At 37.7% G+C, this 16,655-nt stretch overlaps 1 protein-coding gene across 6 annotated transcripts in view; it reads right to left on the reverse strand.

The window, feature by feature from the left end:
* Positions 1-16,655, reverse strand: part of FXR1 (FMR1 autosomal homolog 1) — a 72,930-nt gene that overhangs the window by 39,665 nt on the left and 16,610 nt on the right. For all 6 annotated transcript variants that reach the window (XM_005675223.3, XM_005675227.3, XM_013964234.2 and 3 more), the window contains exons 2-3: positions 12,282-12,334; positions 10,668-10,761 (exon numbers count right to left, since the gene is read on the reverse strand). In XM_005675223.3, coding sequence (XP_005675280.2) covers positions 10,668-10,761; positions 12,282-12,334 — 147 coding nt within the window. The remainder of the gene's footprint in view (positions 1-10,667; positions 10,762-12,281; positions 12,335-16,655) is intronic.

Raw genomic sequence — 16,655 nt, forward strand, 5'->3', positions numbered from 1 at the left:
GGCTTTTCAATATGCCAGAACATTATACCATATATCCAGCTTAAGAGAACCTAAGGAACTCCTCATTTTCCCATCATCTCCAACTTTACCAGCTGAGAATTACATTTTGGGCAATCTTTTTTTTTTTTTTTGCCATGCCACATGGCTTACAGGGTATCTCAGCTCCCTGATCAGGAATCAAACCCAGGTCCTCAGCAGTGAAAGTGCGGAGTCTTAATCACTGGACTACCAAGGAATTACCAATTTTCCTAGCAATCTTTAGTTAGCAAAATCAACTATTTAAGCAAATACTTAATCAAAAAAATTAATTATGAGACTAGAAAGATTTTAAAATATACGCCATTACTGTTTAAGAAATCAAATACAAAGCCACTAATTAGGTTTAAAAAAGAAACTTTGAATCTTAAGACGTTTCAAAACCAACTTTCTAGTTTAGGCCATATAGTGTCTTCTTGAGGCCATTTCTAGACACGCTAACTTATGTTTTATAATTTCATGTAAATCTCACAGGCTGGCTGAAAAGGCAAATCTGAAGGAACCAAACATGTTTGTAAAGTGGTAAAATTTTAGAGTAAGCCAGGTGAAATTGTGACCTGACCAACAAGAACAGAAAGTTCAGGTGGCTGAATTTTTTTAATTATAATTTTTAAACAAAAGTATAGCTGATTTACAATACTGTGTTTCAGATGCACAGCAGTGATTCAGTTTTTTTTGTGTGTGTATATATATATGCACACACACACAGACACTTTTCAGATTCTTTGTCATCATAGGTTATTATAAAATATTGAATATAGTTTCCTATACTATACAGTAAGTCCTAGTTGTTTATTTTATAGATAGTAGTGTGTATATGTTAATCCCAAATTCCTAATTTATCCCTTTTCCCCTTCCCAACTGGTAACCCTAAGTTTTGTATGTCTGTGAGTCTGTTTCGTAAATAAGTTCATTTATGGCTTCATTATAAGTTCATGAACTTCATAAGTTCATTCATTTTAGATTCTACATACAAGTGATATCAAATGTGGAATTCCCTGGTGGTCTAGTTTAAGACTCTGCACTTCCAAATCAGATGGCATGGGTTTAATCCCTGGTTGGGAAACTAAGATCCCACATGCTGTGTAGCACAGCCAAAAAATTAAAAAAAAAAATTTTTTTTAAGTGATATAAAACATTTGTCTTTGTCTTACTTCACTAAGTACAATAACGTCTAAGTTCATCTATGTTGCTGCAAATAGCATTATTTCATTCCTTTTTATAACTAATACCCCACTGTATGTACATATACACACGTATATATATAATTCCATCATCTTCTTTATCTAACTCACCTATCAATAGACACTTGCTTCCACGTCATGGCTATAATAGTGTTGCTATGAACAATGAAGTGCCTATATCTTCTCAAATAAGTTTTCTCCAAATATAAGTCCAGGAGTGGGACTGCTGTATCATATGGCAGTTCTATTTTCAGGTTTTAAAAGAGCCTCCATAGGGACTGCACCAATGTGAATTCCCACCAACATGCAGTAAGGTCCCCTTTTCTCCATACCCTCTATTTCTTCTTGATGTGTGCTCAGTCATGCTAGACTGTTTGCAATCCCATGGACTACACCAGCCAGGCTCCTCTGTCCATAGGATTCTCCAGGCAAGAATACTGGAGTGCATTGCCATTTCCTTCTCCAGGAAATCATCCCAACCCAGGGATCAAACCCAAGGCTCTTATGTCTCCTGAATTGGCAGGCAGGTTAACACTAGTGCCACCTGGGAAGCCCATTCCCTCTTCAGTATTTATTTGTAAACATTTTGATGATGGTCATTCTGACCAGTGTGAGGTGATATCTCATTGTAATTGTGATTTGCATTTCTCTAATAATTAGCCACACATGATGGTGTGGGAACTCACCTAGAGCCAAATACCCTGGAACGTGAAGTCGAATGGGCCTTAGGAAGTATTACTATGATCAGTTAGTGGAGGTGATGGAATTCCAGCTGAGCTATTTCAAATCTTAAAAGGTGATGCTGTTAAAAGTGATACACTCAATATGCCAGCAAATTTGGAAAACTCAGCAGTGGCCATAGAACTGGAAGAGGTCACTTTTCACTTCAATCCCAAAGAAAGGAAATGTCAAAGAACGTTCAAACTACTGTACAATTGTGCTCATTTAACATGCTAACAAGGTATTGCTCAATTCCTTCAAGCGAGGCTTCAGAATGACGTTAAATGAGAACCTCCAGATGTACTGGAGAACTTTCAGATGGATTTAGAAAAGGCAGAGGAATCAGAAATCAAATTGCCAACATCTGCTGGATCATAGAAAAAGCAAGCAAATTCCAGAAAAACATCTACTTCTACTTCACTGATTATGCTAAACTCTTTGACTGTGCAGATCACAACAAACTGTAGAAAATTCTTAAAAGAGATAGGAATACCAGAACACCTTATCTGCCTCCTGAGAAACCTGTATGCAGAAGCAACAGTTAGAAGTGGACATGGAATAGACTGGTTCAAAACTGGGAAAGGAGTATGTCAAGGCTGTACATATACTGTCACCCTGGTTATTTAAATTCTATGCCAAATAAATCATGTGAAACACTGGGCTACATGAATCACAAGCTAGAATCAAGATTTTCAGGAGAAATATCAACAAGCTCAGATATGAAGATGATACCACCCTAATGGCACAAAGCATAGAGGAACTAAAGAGCCTCTTAATGAGGGTGAAGGAGGAGAGAGGAAAAACTGGCTTAAAACTCAACATTCAAAAAACTAAGATCATGAATCCAGTCCCACCACTCCATAGCAAACAGGGACAGACTTTATTTTCTTGGACTCCAAAATCACTGCGGATGGCAACTGCAGCCATGAAATTAAAAGTCACTTGCTCTATGGAAGAAATGCTATGATAAACCTAGACAGAGTATTAAAAAGCAGAGACATCACTCTGCTGACAAAGGGCCATCTAGTCAAAGCTATGGCCTTTCCAGCAGTCATGTATGGATGTGAGAGTTGGACCATTAAGAAGGCTGAGTGCCTAAGAAATGATGCTTTCGAATTGTGGTGCTGGAGAATGAGAGGGCAACAAGCAGGAAGGCCAGGGGTCTCCAAATGGAGAAAATAGGTTGCAAGTGTCAGACATTTTTTTTATCGGAGAAGGCGATGGCACCCCACTCCAGTACTCTTGCCTGGAAAATCCCATGGATGGAGGAGCCTGGTGGGCCACAGTCCATGGGATCTCAAAGAGTCGGACACGACTGAGCGACTTCACTTTCACTTTTCACTTTCATGCATTGGAGAAGGAAATGGCAACCCACTTCACTGTTCTTGCCTGGAAAATCCCAGGGACGGGGGAGCCTGGTGGGCTGCCGTCTATGGGGTCGCAGAGTTGGACATGACTGAAGCGACTTTGCAGTAGCAGCAAGCAGCAGGAAGAAACAAACTAGTGTTACATTTTTTTCCCCTTCTCTATACAAATTTAAAAAGAGGTTTCTCTTAAAACTCTTGTGTTGCCATAATGACAACTGGTTCCACCTGAACTTATCTCAAACCTTGAGCTAACCAATGCATTTTTCTTATGGCAATGTTTTGTCTTAAACTGTATTAATGTACCATGCATTTACCTCAGACTCTGCTTTCAAGTCGGTTCCCACTAAAGGCTCAGAACCATCATGACAAACCAGTATGTTATACTCATACACTGTTCTCCTAATCTATGTTAACGAAACTATATATTTGTATGGGGATCTGCCTTTCTTCAAGATTCATGTCAATCATTTTATGGCATGGCATGACTCACCTGGTGCCAAGATTATCTCAAAATGGATCTTGTGGGTGAGGGGACTGGTGCCATTCTGAGTTTTAAGACATTTCCTTTCTCTAATTAGCAGACTGCTAATAGCATTCCAATCCCAAAGAAAGGCAATGCCAAAGAGTGCTCAAACTACCGCACAACTGCACTCATCTCACACACTAGTAAAGTAATGCTCAAAATTCTCCAAGCCAGGCTTCAGCAATACGTGAACTGCGAACTTCCTGATATTCAAGCTGGTTTTAGAAAAGGCAGAGGAACCAGAGATCAAATTGCCAACATCCGCTGGATCACTGAAAAGGCAAGAGAGTTCCAGAAAAACATCTATTTCTGCTTTATTGACTATGCCAAAGCCTTTGACTGAGTGGATCACAATAAACTGTGGAAAATTCTGAAAGAGATGGGAATACCAGACCATCTGACCTGCCTCTTGAGAAACCTATAGGCAGGTCAGGAAACAACAATTAGAACTGGACATGGAACAACAGACTGGTTCCAAATAGGAAAAGGCATACGTCAAGGCTGTATATTGTCACCCTGCTTATTTAACTGATATGCAGAGTACATCAAGAGAAACGCTGGGCTGGAAGAAGCTCAAGGTGGAATCAAGATTGCCAGGAGAAATATCAATAACCTCAGATATGCAGATGACACCACCCTTATGGCAGAAAGTGAAGAGGAACTAAAAAGCCTCTTGATGAAAGTGAAAGAGAGTGAAAAAGCTGGCTTAAAGCTCAACATTCAGAAAACGAAGATCATGGCATCTGGTCCCATCACTTCATGGGAAATAGATGGGAAACAGTGGAAAGAGTGTCAGGCTTTATTTTGGGGGGCTCCAAAATCACTGCAGATGGTGATTGCAGCCATGAAATTAAAAGATGCTTACTCCTTGGAAGAAAAGTTATGACCTACCTAGATAGCATATTGGAAAGTAGAGACATTACTTTGCCAACAAAGGTCCGTCTAGTCAAGGCTATGGTTTTCCCAGCGGTCATGTGTAGATGTGAGAGTTAGACTGTGAAGAAAGCTGAGCACCGAAGAATGGATGCTTTTGAACTGTGGTGTTGGAGAAGACTCTTGAGAGTCCCCTGGACTGCAAGGAGATCCAACCAGTCCATTCTGAAGGAGATCAGCCCTGGGATTTCTTTGGAAGGAATGATGCTAAAGCTGAAACTCCAGTACTTTGGCCACCTCATGTGAAGAGTTGACTCACTGGAAGACTGATGCTGGGAGGGACTGGGGGCAGGAGAAGAAGGGGACAACCGAGGATGAGATGGCTGGATGACGTCACTGACTCAATGGACGTGAGTCTGAGTGAACTCTGGGAGTTGGTGATGGATAGGGAGGCGTGGTGTGCTGGGGTTCATGCGATCACAAAGAGTCGAACACGACTCAGTGACTGAACTGAACTGAATAGCTATATAACATCCAGCTAAAGACTATCAGGGGGCTAGTCTTTCTACCCGTTCTGATGTCTCTGTCAGAAGCTTTCTCTCTTTTGGACTTTAATAAAACTTTATTACACAAAAGCTCAGAGAGATTAAGCCTCATCTCTCGCCCCAGACTGATTTCTTCTTTGGAGGGCAAGAATCCTGGCGTCTTTCATGGTTTAGCAATAACCTTTCAAGAAGACTCTTGAGAGTCTCTTGCACAGCAACACAAGCAAACCAGTCAATCCTAAAGGAAATCAACTCTGAATATTCACTGGAAGGACTGATGCTGAAGCTGAACCTCCTATACTTTGGTCACCTGATGTGAAGGGCTGACTCACTGAGAAAGACCCTTGATGCTTGGAAAGACTGAAGGCAGCAGGAGAAGAAAACAACAGAGGATGAGATGGTGGCATCACTGACTCAATGGACATGAGTTTAAGCAAACTCTGGGAAAAGGTGAGGGACAGGGAAGCCTGGTGTGCTGCAGTCCACGGGGTCACAAAGAGTCGGACACGACTTAGTGACTGAACCACCAACACCATTCCAATGGCAGAAAATGAAAAGGAAATAAAGAGCCTCTTGATGAGGTGAAAGATGAGAGTGAAAAAGCTGGCTTAAAACTCAACATTCAAAAAACTACGATCATGGCATCTGGTCCCATCGCTTCAATGGCAAATAGATGGGGAAAAAGCAGAAACAGTGACAGATTGTATTTTCTTGGACTCCAAAATCACTGCAGATGATGACTGCAGCCATGAAATTAAAAGACGCTTGCTCCTTGAAAAAAAGGTATGACAAACCTACACAGTGTATTAAAAAGCAGAGACATCACTTTGCAGACAAAGGTCAGTATAGTCAAAGCTATGGTTTTTCCAGTAGTCATATATGGATATGCTAGTTGGACCAAAGGCTGAGCACTGAAGAATTGAGCCTTTCAAATTGTGGTGCTGGAGAAGACCCTTGAGTGTCCCTTGCAAAGCAAATAGATCAAGCCCAGTCAATCCTAAAGGAAATTAACCCTGAATATTCACTGGAAGGACTGATGCTGAACTTGAAGCTCTAATACTTTGGCTACCTGATGCAAAGAGCCGACTCACTGGAAAAGACCCTGATGCTGGGAAAGACTGAAGGCAAGAGGAGAAGAGGGTGATCGAGGATGAAATGGTTTGATGGCATCACAAACTCAATGTACATGAGTTTGAGCAAACTCTGCAAGATAGGACAGGGAAGCCTGGCGTGCTGCAGTCCACAAGTTCACAAAGAGTCAGACACAACTTAGCAACTGAACAACAATAATAATTAGCTGAAGTGACTATCTATATGTTGCCCATCGGTATGTCTTTCGGAGAAATGTCTTTTTAGGTCTCTGTCATACAGCTAGACTTTAGATAAATGCCTGAATAGCTAATGAAAAACTCCCTCCTGTATCATTTCTGTTCTAAGTCAATTAATAATGGCCAAATCAAAGTCATCTTTCCGTTCTTCAAAAAGAAATGGTTCCTACAGCTGTAAAAGTAAGAGTTGGTAATCTGGCACAAAACTGACAATACCCTGCGAATATAGCACGATATATTAGAGTAATATATAGGACAAAAACTTAACCTGGTTATCAACTTCCTAACCATCAGGCTATAGGAAACTTGGAAAGGTTAGTAAAGATATTCATAGAATTTCAAAGAGGCCCTCAAGAAACTTATTTTAAACTGAGATAGGTGTTTAAAAAGTCAGTTAATTATATATTTCATGGTTAGTGTCAGATGTTTGGTCACTAAGTCGTGTCTGACTCTTTTGAGACCCCATGCACTGTGGTCCACCAGAGGGTCCTCTGTCCATAGGACTTCCCAGGCAAGAATACTGGAGTAGGTTGCTGTCTCCTTTTCCAGGGGCTCTGCCCCACCCAGAGATTGAACTTACATCTCTTGCATTATCAGGAAGATTCTTTACCACAGAGACAGCAAGGAAGCCCAGCGTCAGCTGTTTTCACTGCTACTATAGTACTGACAACTAGCAGAAAGAGAATAGTGGCCAAAAAAAATGATACAAATCAGCTTATTTATAAAACAGAAACACAGACTTAGAAAAGGAAGATGGGTGGAAGGGGTAGTTTCAGAATTTGGGATAGACAGGCATACACCAGTATATTTAAAAATGGATAACCAACAAGAACCTACTGGATAGCACAGGGAACTCTGCTTAATGTTTGTAGCAGTCTGGATAGGAGGGGAGTTTGGGGGAGAATGGATACATGCATATATATGCATGGCTGAGCTGCTCTTCTGTACACCTGAAACTATCACAACAGTGTTAATCGGTTATATTCCAATATAAAATAAAAAACAACTAAATGCTCTTTAAAAAAATTTTAAAAAGGGGGCCCACATCTGTGGAACTAGTAAAATGCGTTATCTTGGAGGCCACACTGGGGAAACTGGCAGACCTGAATAAGTGAAGAAATAAGTTCTTAATGGCAAAAGTCACTAAGCACAGACTGCCTGGGAGAAAACACAATATACAACAGATAGAAGCTTACTCATAAAATAAACATATTTGACATAAAAAACTACATGGATCAAGAATAGAAACACAATAAACAGAACAAGCAGCTAACAGTCATAAAAAAGACACTGTGTATCACTAGCATTCAAGGTTCACAAAATATAAAAGACAACAACTTCTTTCTACCATATTTATGAAATCTTACAGATTCGATTAATAGTAATCCAGTCAGTTGATCTATGAGGAGCAAACATCTTGAGCATTAGCAAACTTATGAAGTGGTCATTCAAGGATCATTTCTGAAGGACAAAATGGTACATTTTGGTATCAATCACCAAGATTTAATACTACCATATGATGATGATTTACATAAGAACACTAAATCTGGATTTGAGGTGGGGGCGGGAGGGGGAAATAAAAACAAAAAAAACAGTAATTTCAGTGTTTTCTAATTATAATACATCTGTACCACCCAATACCATGGTGTGATAAGGAAAATAAGGTTAAATCTGTATGTGCAGACAGGAAAATGTCTATGATACATTAATTAACTGAACACAAAAATTTATAAATAAGGTGTATTCCCAATTTGTTTAACTTAAAAAGAACACATATTCTTTATAAATGCAAAGAAAAAATTTGAAGAGACTCAACTTTGGTAAATGAGATTTAAGCTGGGATTGGCAGATAAGCACACCAACATGCCTACACTAGAGGGAAGTTCACTTGTTACCGTAGGGAATTTTGTATCATTTCACTTTTTATATGAAGCTTTGTGACTCTGAATTTAAAAGAGGCGGAGCTTACATAAAGTTATATGGCTCAAAATATAAAGTACTAATAACCATAGTTCTTAAACATTTCACATCCTAAGGATAAATTCCTAAATTCATGGTGGCAAAAACTAAAAATAAATAAATAAATAAATAAATAAATAAATCCACAGGTGGCAAGATTAATTTTAAACTTTTTCCTTATATGAATTTTCAAAAATTAAAGTAATACTAACATCTTAATTCCAAACCACCAGTCTCATATTTTTAAGGAACAAAATTTCCCAAGACTGAACCATAAAACAAAGTGAAAGAAAACACCTCGTAATCATTAATTTTCAAATCATTCAATAAAGTTTTGTATACAATTGGCTGGGAGGTAGGGGAGCCCAAGCCATAAAGATGGTCCAGCAACTGGACAGGATCTTCCGAGACTGAGGAAAGCACACTGTAACAACAATACCCTCAGCATTCCGCCAAGTCTTCCCTTTAACCTGAGCCTTTACCAATAACTCTCTGAACAACAATTTTTTAAAATAATGAAAAGCACTACTCACAGATCACATGTGTGATCGCCACACATGTGGCACCCTGACACAATGAAGTTATAACTTGCTTTGAAAAGTGTTAGTCACTCAATCGTGTCCAACTCCATGGATTGTAGTCCGCCAGGCTCCTTTGTCCATGGGGTTTTTCAGGCAAGAATAATAGAGTGGGTTGCCATTTCCTTCTCTAGGGATCTTCCTGACCCAGGGAGTGAACCCAGGTCTTCCACACTGCAGGAAGTTCTTTACCATCTAAGCCACCGAGGGAAGCCTATAATATGCTTTGCTTTTAGCAAAAGCAGAAGAATGCATGCTTAGTCGCTCAGTTGTGTCCAGCTCTTTACAATCCCATGGGCAGTAATCTGCCAGCTCCTCTGGCCATGGAATTCTCCAGGCAAGAATACTGAAGTGGGTTGCTATTTCCTACTCCAGGGGAGCAGAAGAATTAGATCAAGTAATTAAAATCTAGGCAGAATTTTAGAATGTGAGTTAGCGGTTAAAGTCCTACAATCTGACTTTCCAACATAACATCTACAATTAACTCAAAAGAAAATGTACCATTTAAAAAATTATGAAGCATGAAAGTGGCAAGTAACTAAATTAGCTCATATGCAAAGCACTCAGAACAATGTGTGGCACAAAGTACGTACTGTTAAGTGTTTATAAAAACATTTAAACAGCTGTTTCATCACTAAAGATTAACCTGTGTCCCCAGTTCTCCCACCCTAGCCTACATAAACTAGGCACAAATGACATTTGAAAATCTTTCAACACTATCAAGACAACTGTTTGTGAGAAATACAGTTAGCATATTTGAGCTCCTTGAGGTACCAATTTCTTGAAAAATCAAAAATCAAATTTTCTCTCTCCAACAAATTCATACTTCTATTAAATTATTTCAAAATTCCTGTCACATAAGAGCATACATCTTAATCAAAAATAAATATATACTGAAGACATTCAGGAGCTACTAACTGTGACAAAAACAAGATACAAAGAAATACAATTTTTATTTTTTTAAAAGAGAGAAAAGGAAGAGCCTGGGAATATGTGAACCATGAAATATAGGATTTTAAATCTAGAAGTGATTTTTGCTTTTTTCCATTTTAAATCTTTCTGAATATTAGAATATTCAAAAACGCAGTATGCTTATTACAACATTTCACATTGTTACATATGAACTATATTAATGATCACTATAATAAAAGATAAATACTAACATTTTACAAAAATACTGAGGAAAACGTTGAAGACAAATTAGCAAAAAAAAAACGAAAATAATGACCAACATCATATAGTTCTCTCCACCAGATTCTGTGGAAAACAATTCAAATGCACTATCATCTTTAATTCTCAAATTATTTTTATTCTAGTGGTTAAAAAAACCAAACTTGACCAGGGCTATAAAGCTAAAAACAGTAGCACTGAGATACTAATCCCAGTTCCGTCTCCAAAACTCAAGTACTGCTACATTACACAGCCATTACCAATAGGAAGAATAGAGAAAAGGAATTTAGACTTATTCTCTATCAGCTAACAGATTTTCCTACAAGAATATCTATTTGAAACAAAAAAATAGGTACACAAGAAAATAAACTTATAAATACATACCTCTACTTCATCTCCTTCACTAATTTCTTTTTTTATATCAGGTGGTGGTGGTAATCTAACTTCATTGAATGGAACCTGGCGTTCTGGCTGCCAACTGAAGGATTAGAAAATGAATGAACTTTAATATATACTATTCTAATACTCCTTAATACAGAAGCTATATAGTCTTATGGTTAGCACTGTAAATTTTTCAAATCAATCATTTAGCTTTCCCCCCAAAAAAACAACCTCTGCTTGAAAACTTTTTCTAAGCAGAATGTTGAGCTAGAACAGATTTTGCATAGCTCTTGATGAAGTTCATAGGTAATTAACGTCATTGATAATAATTACATACTACCTTTCTAATCATTCATCTTAAGGTGACAGCACATACATCATTCTGCAAATGAAAAAGGCTAAGCTCATAGTAATGACTCAGATTTAAAATGTCATTCATCACTGCTACAGTGATCAACTTGCTGCAAACATTTTTACAACTAAATGACCTGTCAAAGGAACACAATTCCAAAGATTTTAAAATATAAACTGCATAATTCCTTTTTAGTGTACATGTTCACAGAAATATAGAAAACTAGTCGATATTATTCTGAACAGTAAATTACAAAAAGATTTATTTTTCTTACAATTTCTTTTCTACAATGAACACATATAATTAAAACCTAGAAAAAAATATTTTAATCTTTGTAGTAAATACAAATGTATTAAAACTACTGCTTTAGCTGTGCTTTTTGTGTGCTATATTTTATAACTAAGTTGATAAAATTAAAATGCTTTCCTATTTTAGGTTCTAATAAATCATTCATATGCCTGGGAGGTACAACAGCACATAATATATTCCTATGGCTTCTTAGAGTCGGACACGACTGAGCAATTGAACTGAACTGAACTGATGGGCTTCTATATGCCAACGATGGGCAAAAAAGAGACAAGTAAAAGATATTGGAGTGCTTTCTTTTCATCTTTACTGTTTAAATAACAGGTGCTCAAAGACAGGAATCATCTCAACACTTGTTTCTACATGAAACAGCTGTTGGGCAGATGGCTCTTCAGGTAGTTCCAGAAACAGCTTAAAAGGGAAAGCTGCCCAATTCTTTTCTGACCTTCAATTATACAGTGCTGCTTTATAATCCTTCCTAACCAAGCTTAGCACACATCTTTGACATTTTTAGCCCTTTACCTAACCTTTGCAATATCTATGAAACTGTTTATTATTCCTTAAGACTAATCAAGCAATTTAAGGCAGCCTAATATACTTATTTCGCTAAAATGGCATTTGGAAGGCCTTATATCGTATCATTTAAAAATTCTGGGTTTTAAGAAGTATGCATGTTATAATTACATCCATGCCATCTTTTTTGCAAAAACTGATTCATGTTCACATGTGATTTGGCAAAGAAAGGAGTCTTGGAAAAAGTGACAAGTGAATGGTGAGCAAAAAACCAAGAGAAGTCATCAAGAACTAAAAATCATTTTAACTCAAAAAGATAATCAAACCAAAGAACCCCCCACCCAAAAGCACCTTCATTTTCCGATCGCAAAAGGAATATCCAAAAGCAGCAGTTTGGCACTACCAATCGTCAAAATTAGGATCTCTATCAATAAAAAATAACTTACTTGTTCTCAAAAACAACTGTAAGGGAGTCTTCATGAACATCTTTGATAAATCCCTGTAAAAAAAATTAAAAGGAAATAAATATTCAATTAAATGTTACCTTAACTCTAAACCACTATATTAGAGATACAAAGACAATATGGAATACTGATAACTCAGAGCTTGGAATAGGCTGATCAGGTTTTGCTTTCCATGTCCATCATTTATGAGTTGTGTTGACCCTGCAAATTACCTAACCTCTCTTTCATGATTACAACAGATATTAAATGACACTGTATTACTGTCAATCAGAATTGCAATATTCTCAACGTTTGCCAAATGCTCACACACTCTGAACCACTAGGCACTTCAATTCTTTTCTAAAATATCTTTATCACACTACTATTAATACTACTACTAAGTCGCTTCAGTCGTGTCCAACTCTATGCGACCCCATAGACGGCAGCCCACCAGGCTCCCCCATCCCTGGGATTCTCGAGGCAAGAACACTGGAGTGGGTTGCCATTTCCTTCTCCGATGCGTAAAAGTGAAAGTGAAGTCGCTCAGTCGTGTCCGACTAGTAGCGACTCCATGGACTGCAGCCCACCAAGGTTCTCCATCCATGGGATTTCCCAGGCAAGAGTACTAGACCCCATAATATACAGTATCAACTAGCTAAATAAATACACACACAAACTTGTAGTACTCTTTAAAACATGTCCTCATCAATTTCCAAAAATATTTAAATACTATGTGTCAGATATTATTTTAAGCAAATTAGCAAACTGAAGACTAAGAAACAAACTGACAGTGGAAAAACCAAAAGTAAATAGATCAGCACTGCCACCTCGGAAAATCGGTGGAACTAAAGAAAGTCTTAAGAGAGGAGAAGGTAACAGATGAGGCTGAAAAATCATTTTACTTTCTTTAATAATGCAGGATGATCAATCACAAAATATGTAAGTCATGTATCTAGTCTCTCAATGCCCTCCTCCCACATCTGCTACTCAACTGTATGATTCCGTACATTTGCCTGGATCGCCCTTCAGCTCCAAATGCCTGTGATCGATTTAATTGCGTGCTATGGGGCATTTCAATGCATATATCTCCATGCAAGGCCTAAAACGCAAAGATACTTTCCAGAGTGCAGTAGTAGCTCCTGACTTGCAATTCTGAAGACTGTTCTCTTCTCAAAGGTAGAGATGCTATTCAGTTGAAGCTGTGATTTTTCTAATCACACTACAACAATGACTTCTCAGCCAGTCTCTACTTCTACTAGTTTATCTGCACATCTACTTTCAGCAATCATTTTGGTCACCAGCAAATCTCTCTTTATTATACTCTTGCCATTTGTAAGGTAAAGAATTTGTAAGGTAAGTAATATTTTCTCAAAAACTGAGAATTACCAAATTCATAAATATTAGAGTAAGACATATCTTTCCATAGGAGATCAGCCAAACTTTCACTAATGCCTTCTAGTACTTAACAAACAAAAATAAAAGTGTTTAAAATGTTCCATTAATCTTTATCATTTCTATATAATTTGTATATTGGGTAAGTTCAACCAGAGCTCCAAAGCATTGGAAAATTCTGTTATAATAAAAATCTTTTCCTATCTAAAAATCAGTGCTTATACCTCTCCCCACTCCTACTTTACATACACCACAAACATCAGCATCAGCTTTGGGCGCACACATTTTTAACATTTATAGGAAAAAAGATAACTCTGGAACCTACTCTTATTGCTAGTACTTTTCAGGTATGAGATTAAATAAAGTAAAAACTTGATACCCAAGTAAAGTGTATTTGGACTGTAGTGAACAATTAAAGGACATGTTCTAATCTCCATTCCCTAGATTCTTGTGATAAAGAACTTCTAATGGTCAGATCTCTATAAAATTGACACACTGATACAGAACACAGTAAACACTTCTCAATTCACGAGAATAATGGTGTTTCCTAGATACTCAAAGAGATGGCAGGGTTAGGTCTCCAAAATGAGTCAGGAAATGCCAAATAACAATGGCCACATTTTCCTGCACACGATTTTATGACTAAGTATCCCTAACTTCTCTCTTCCTTGTTAGTCCAACCTTTAGGGATTTGGTCTCTTCCTATTCATACTCATCTGGCCCAGAAACCTATTTATCAGAATACTCTGACGTTTCCTTTTCTTCTCTTCATGTATATACAAACGCAGAAGATTTCAAGCCATCATAAAATGGTCCCTTAACTTGTTCATTCATACAGCTGGGTATATGTTTACAGTTGAATCTGTTAACTACAATTTAAAATAATCATGGTTAAGTGACAAGGCACTTTAACATATTTAAAGTACAATCAAAACGTTTTAGGAAGCCATCCCTGATGAAAAAAAGCATTATACAGTCAAAACTCAGGAATGCCAAAAATTATATGTAAACCAGGAGTAAGAGAGGGATGAAGGGAATAGGAGGAAAATCTGAGCACTTGAACTAATTGAAGAACTGTTTTTTTCAAAAGCAATTCAAAATAAAATAACCTAAAATGAAAACTTAAAAGACAACTCAAAGATTCAGTAAGGTCCCAAGTTAACCAAAATTAATTTTCCTTTCTAGCTAAAAATAAACAGCTGAAAAATAAAACAAATCAAAAAAATAGTCTACTAACAACAGCAAAGTCCTAGAAATACCCTCAACAACACAAAAACTACACACAACCTATGTGCTGACATGTGTAAAAATTAATTAACGAATTAGAATATCTAGAAAAATGTAAACCACATCTCATTTTTACATCTTGATATTTTAAACTTGTCAATATACATTTAAATGGAATTCCACTGAAACACTAAGGACTGTAATTCTGTTGAGGGAATAAGAAGTTGCACTTTAGTAACAAGAAAGCATTCAAAATGACAACTTGTAAATGATGGTAGGGAAAAACAAGAAAACACTATCCATACCAAATACTAAAATTTATTTTAAAGCTACAGTAAAAAAGACCAAAAAAAGACAAGGTATTTGGTAATTTTTAGGTGGGAGCTTAAATAGCCAATAGAAAGAACAAAGTGCGGGCTCCAAATATCTGCCTAACTGAAACACACATTTTTCAAGTTACAGAACACTACAGCTGAAAAACAGGTTTTTCAATTCGATTAGGGTAATCATAAGGGTGACACCACCGTTATGGCAGAAAGCAAAGAGGAAATGAAGAGCCCTCTTGATGAAAGTTTAAGAGGAGAGTGAAAAAGCTGGCTTAAAACGCAGTATTTAGAAAACAAAGATCATGGCACCCGGTCTCATCACTTCATGGCAAATAGATGGGGAAACAATGGAAACCATGAGAGACTTCTATTTTCTTGGGCTCCAAAATAACTACATATGGTGACTATAGCCATGAAATTAAAAGACGCTTGCTCCTTGGAAGAAAAGCTATGACCAACCTAGACAGCATCTTAAAAGGCAGAGTTTGCCAACAAAGGTCCATCTAGTCAAAGCTATGGTTTTTCCAATAGTCACATATGGATGTGAGAGTCATAAAGAAAGCTGAGTGCCGAAGAACAGATGCTTTTGAACTGTGGTGTTGGAGAAGACTCTTGCCAGTCCCTTGGACTGCAAGGAGATCAAACCAGTCAATCCTAAAGGAAATCAGTCCTGAATATTCACTGGAAGGACTGATACTGAAGCTGAAACTCTAATATTTTGGCCATGTGATGCGAAGAACTGACTCATTGGAAAAGACCCTGATGCTGGGAAAGACTGAAGGCACGGGGAGAAGGGGACAACAGAGGATGAGATGGTTGGATGGCATTACTGACTCAACAGACATGAGTTTGAGCAAGCACCGGGAGTTGGTGATGGACAGGGAAGCCTGGTGTGCTGTGGACCATGGGGTCGCAAACAGTCAGACACGAGTGAGTGACTGAACTGAATCATAGGGGGGAAAATCCTATAGTTTAAGTAACAATAAACATGATATGAATGAATTTCAGGAATTGAAAGGTTGAGGTTATACAGTCAAAAGTCAGAACAGATGAATTACGGACCCTGGCTATGGGAAAGCCACTCTGAAAATAAGCAGACCTTCCAGATCCCACAATTTCTTTTAAAGACCTTCCAGATGCCTCATTCTCACTGTAGAGAAAGAGAAGCTGAAACTATATACATATATACAGCCCCCAAGTTTTACTCCCTAGATTATAAATGCTGAACCTAAAATTTCATCTTGGGACTTCCTGGTGGTCCAGTGGCTAAGACTCTGCTCTCCCAATGGAGGGGGCCCAAATTCAATCCCTGGTCAGGAAACTAGATCCCATATGCTGAAACTAAAGACTCCACAAAATATTTATTTTTTAAAATAAATATTAAAAAACCTCATCTTCTGTCTGGAACACTTTCCATTAAATCCTTATAAAT

This window comes from Capra hircus, chromosome 1 (assembly GCF_001704415.2).
Source record: "Capra hircus breed San Clemente chromosome 1, ASM170441v1, whole genome shotgun sequence".
Taxonomy (NCBI): domain Eukaryota; kingdom Metazoa; phylum Chordata; class Mammalia; order Artiodactyla; family Bovidae; genus Capra; species Capra hircus.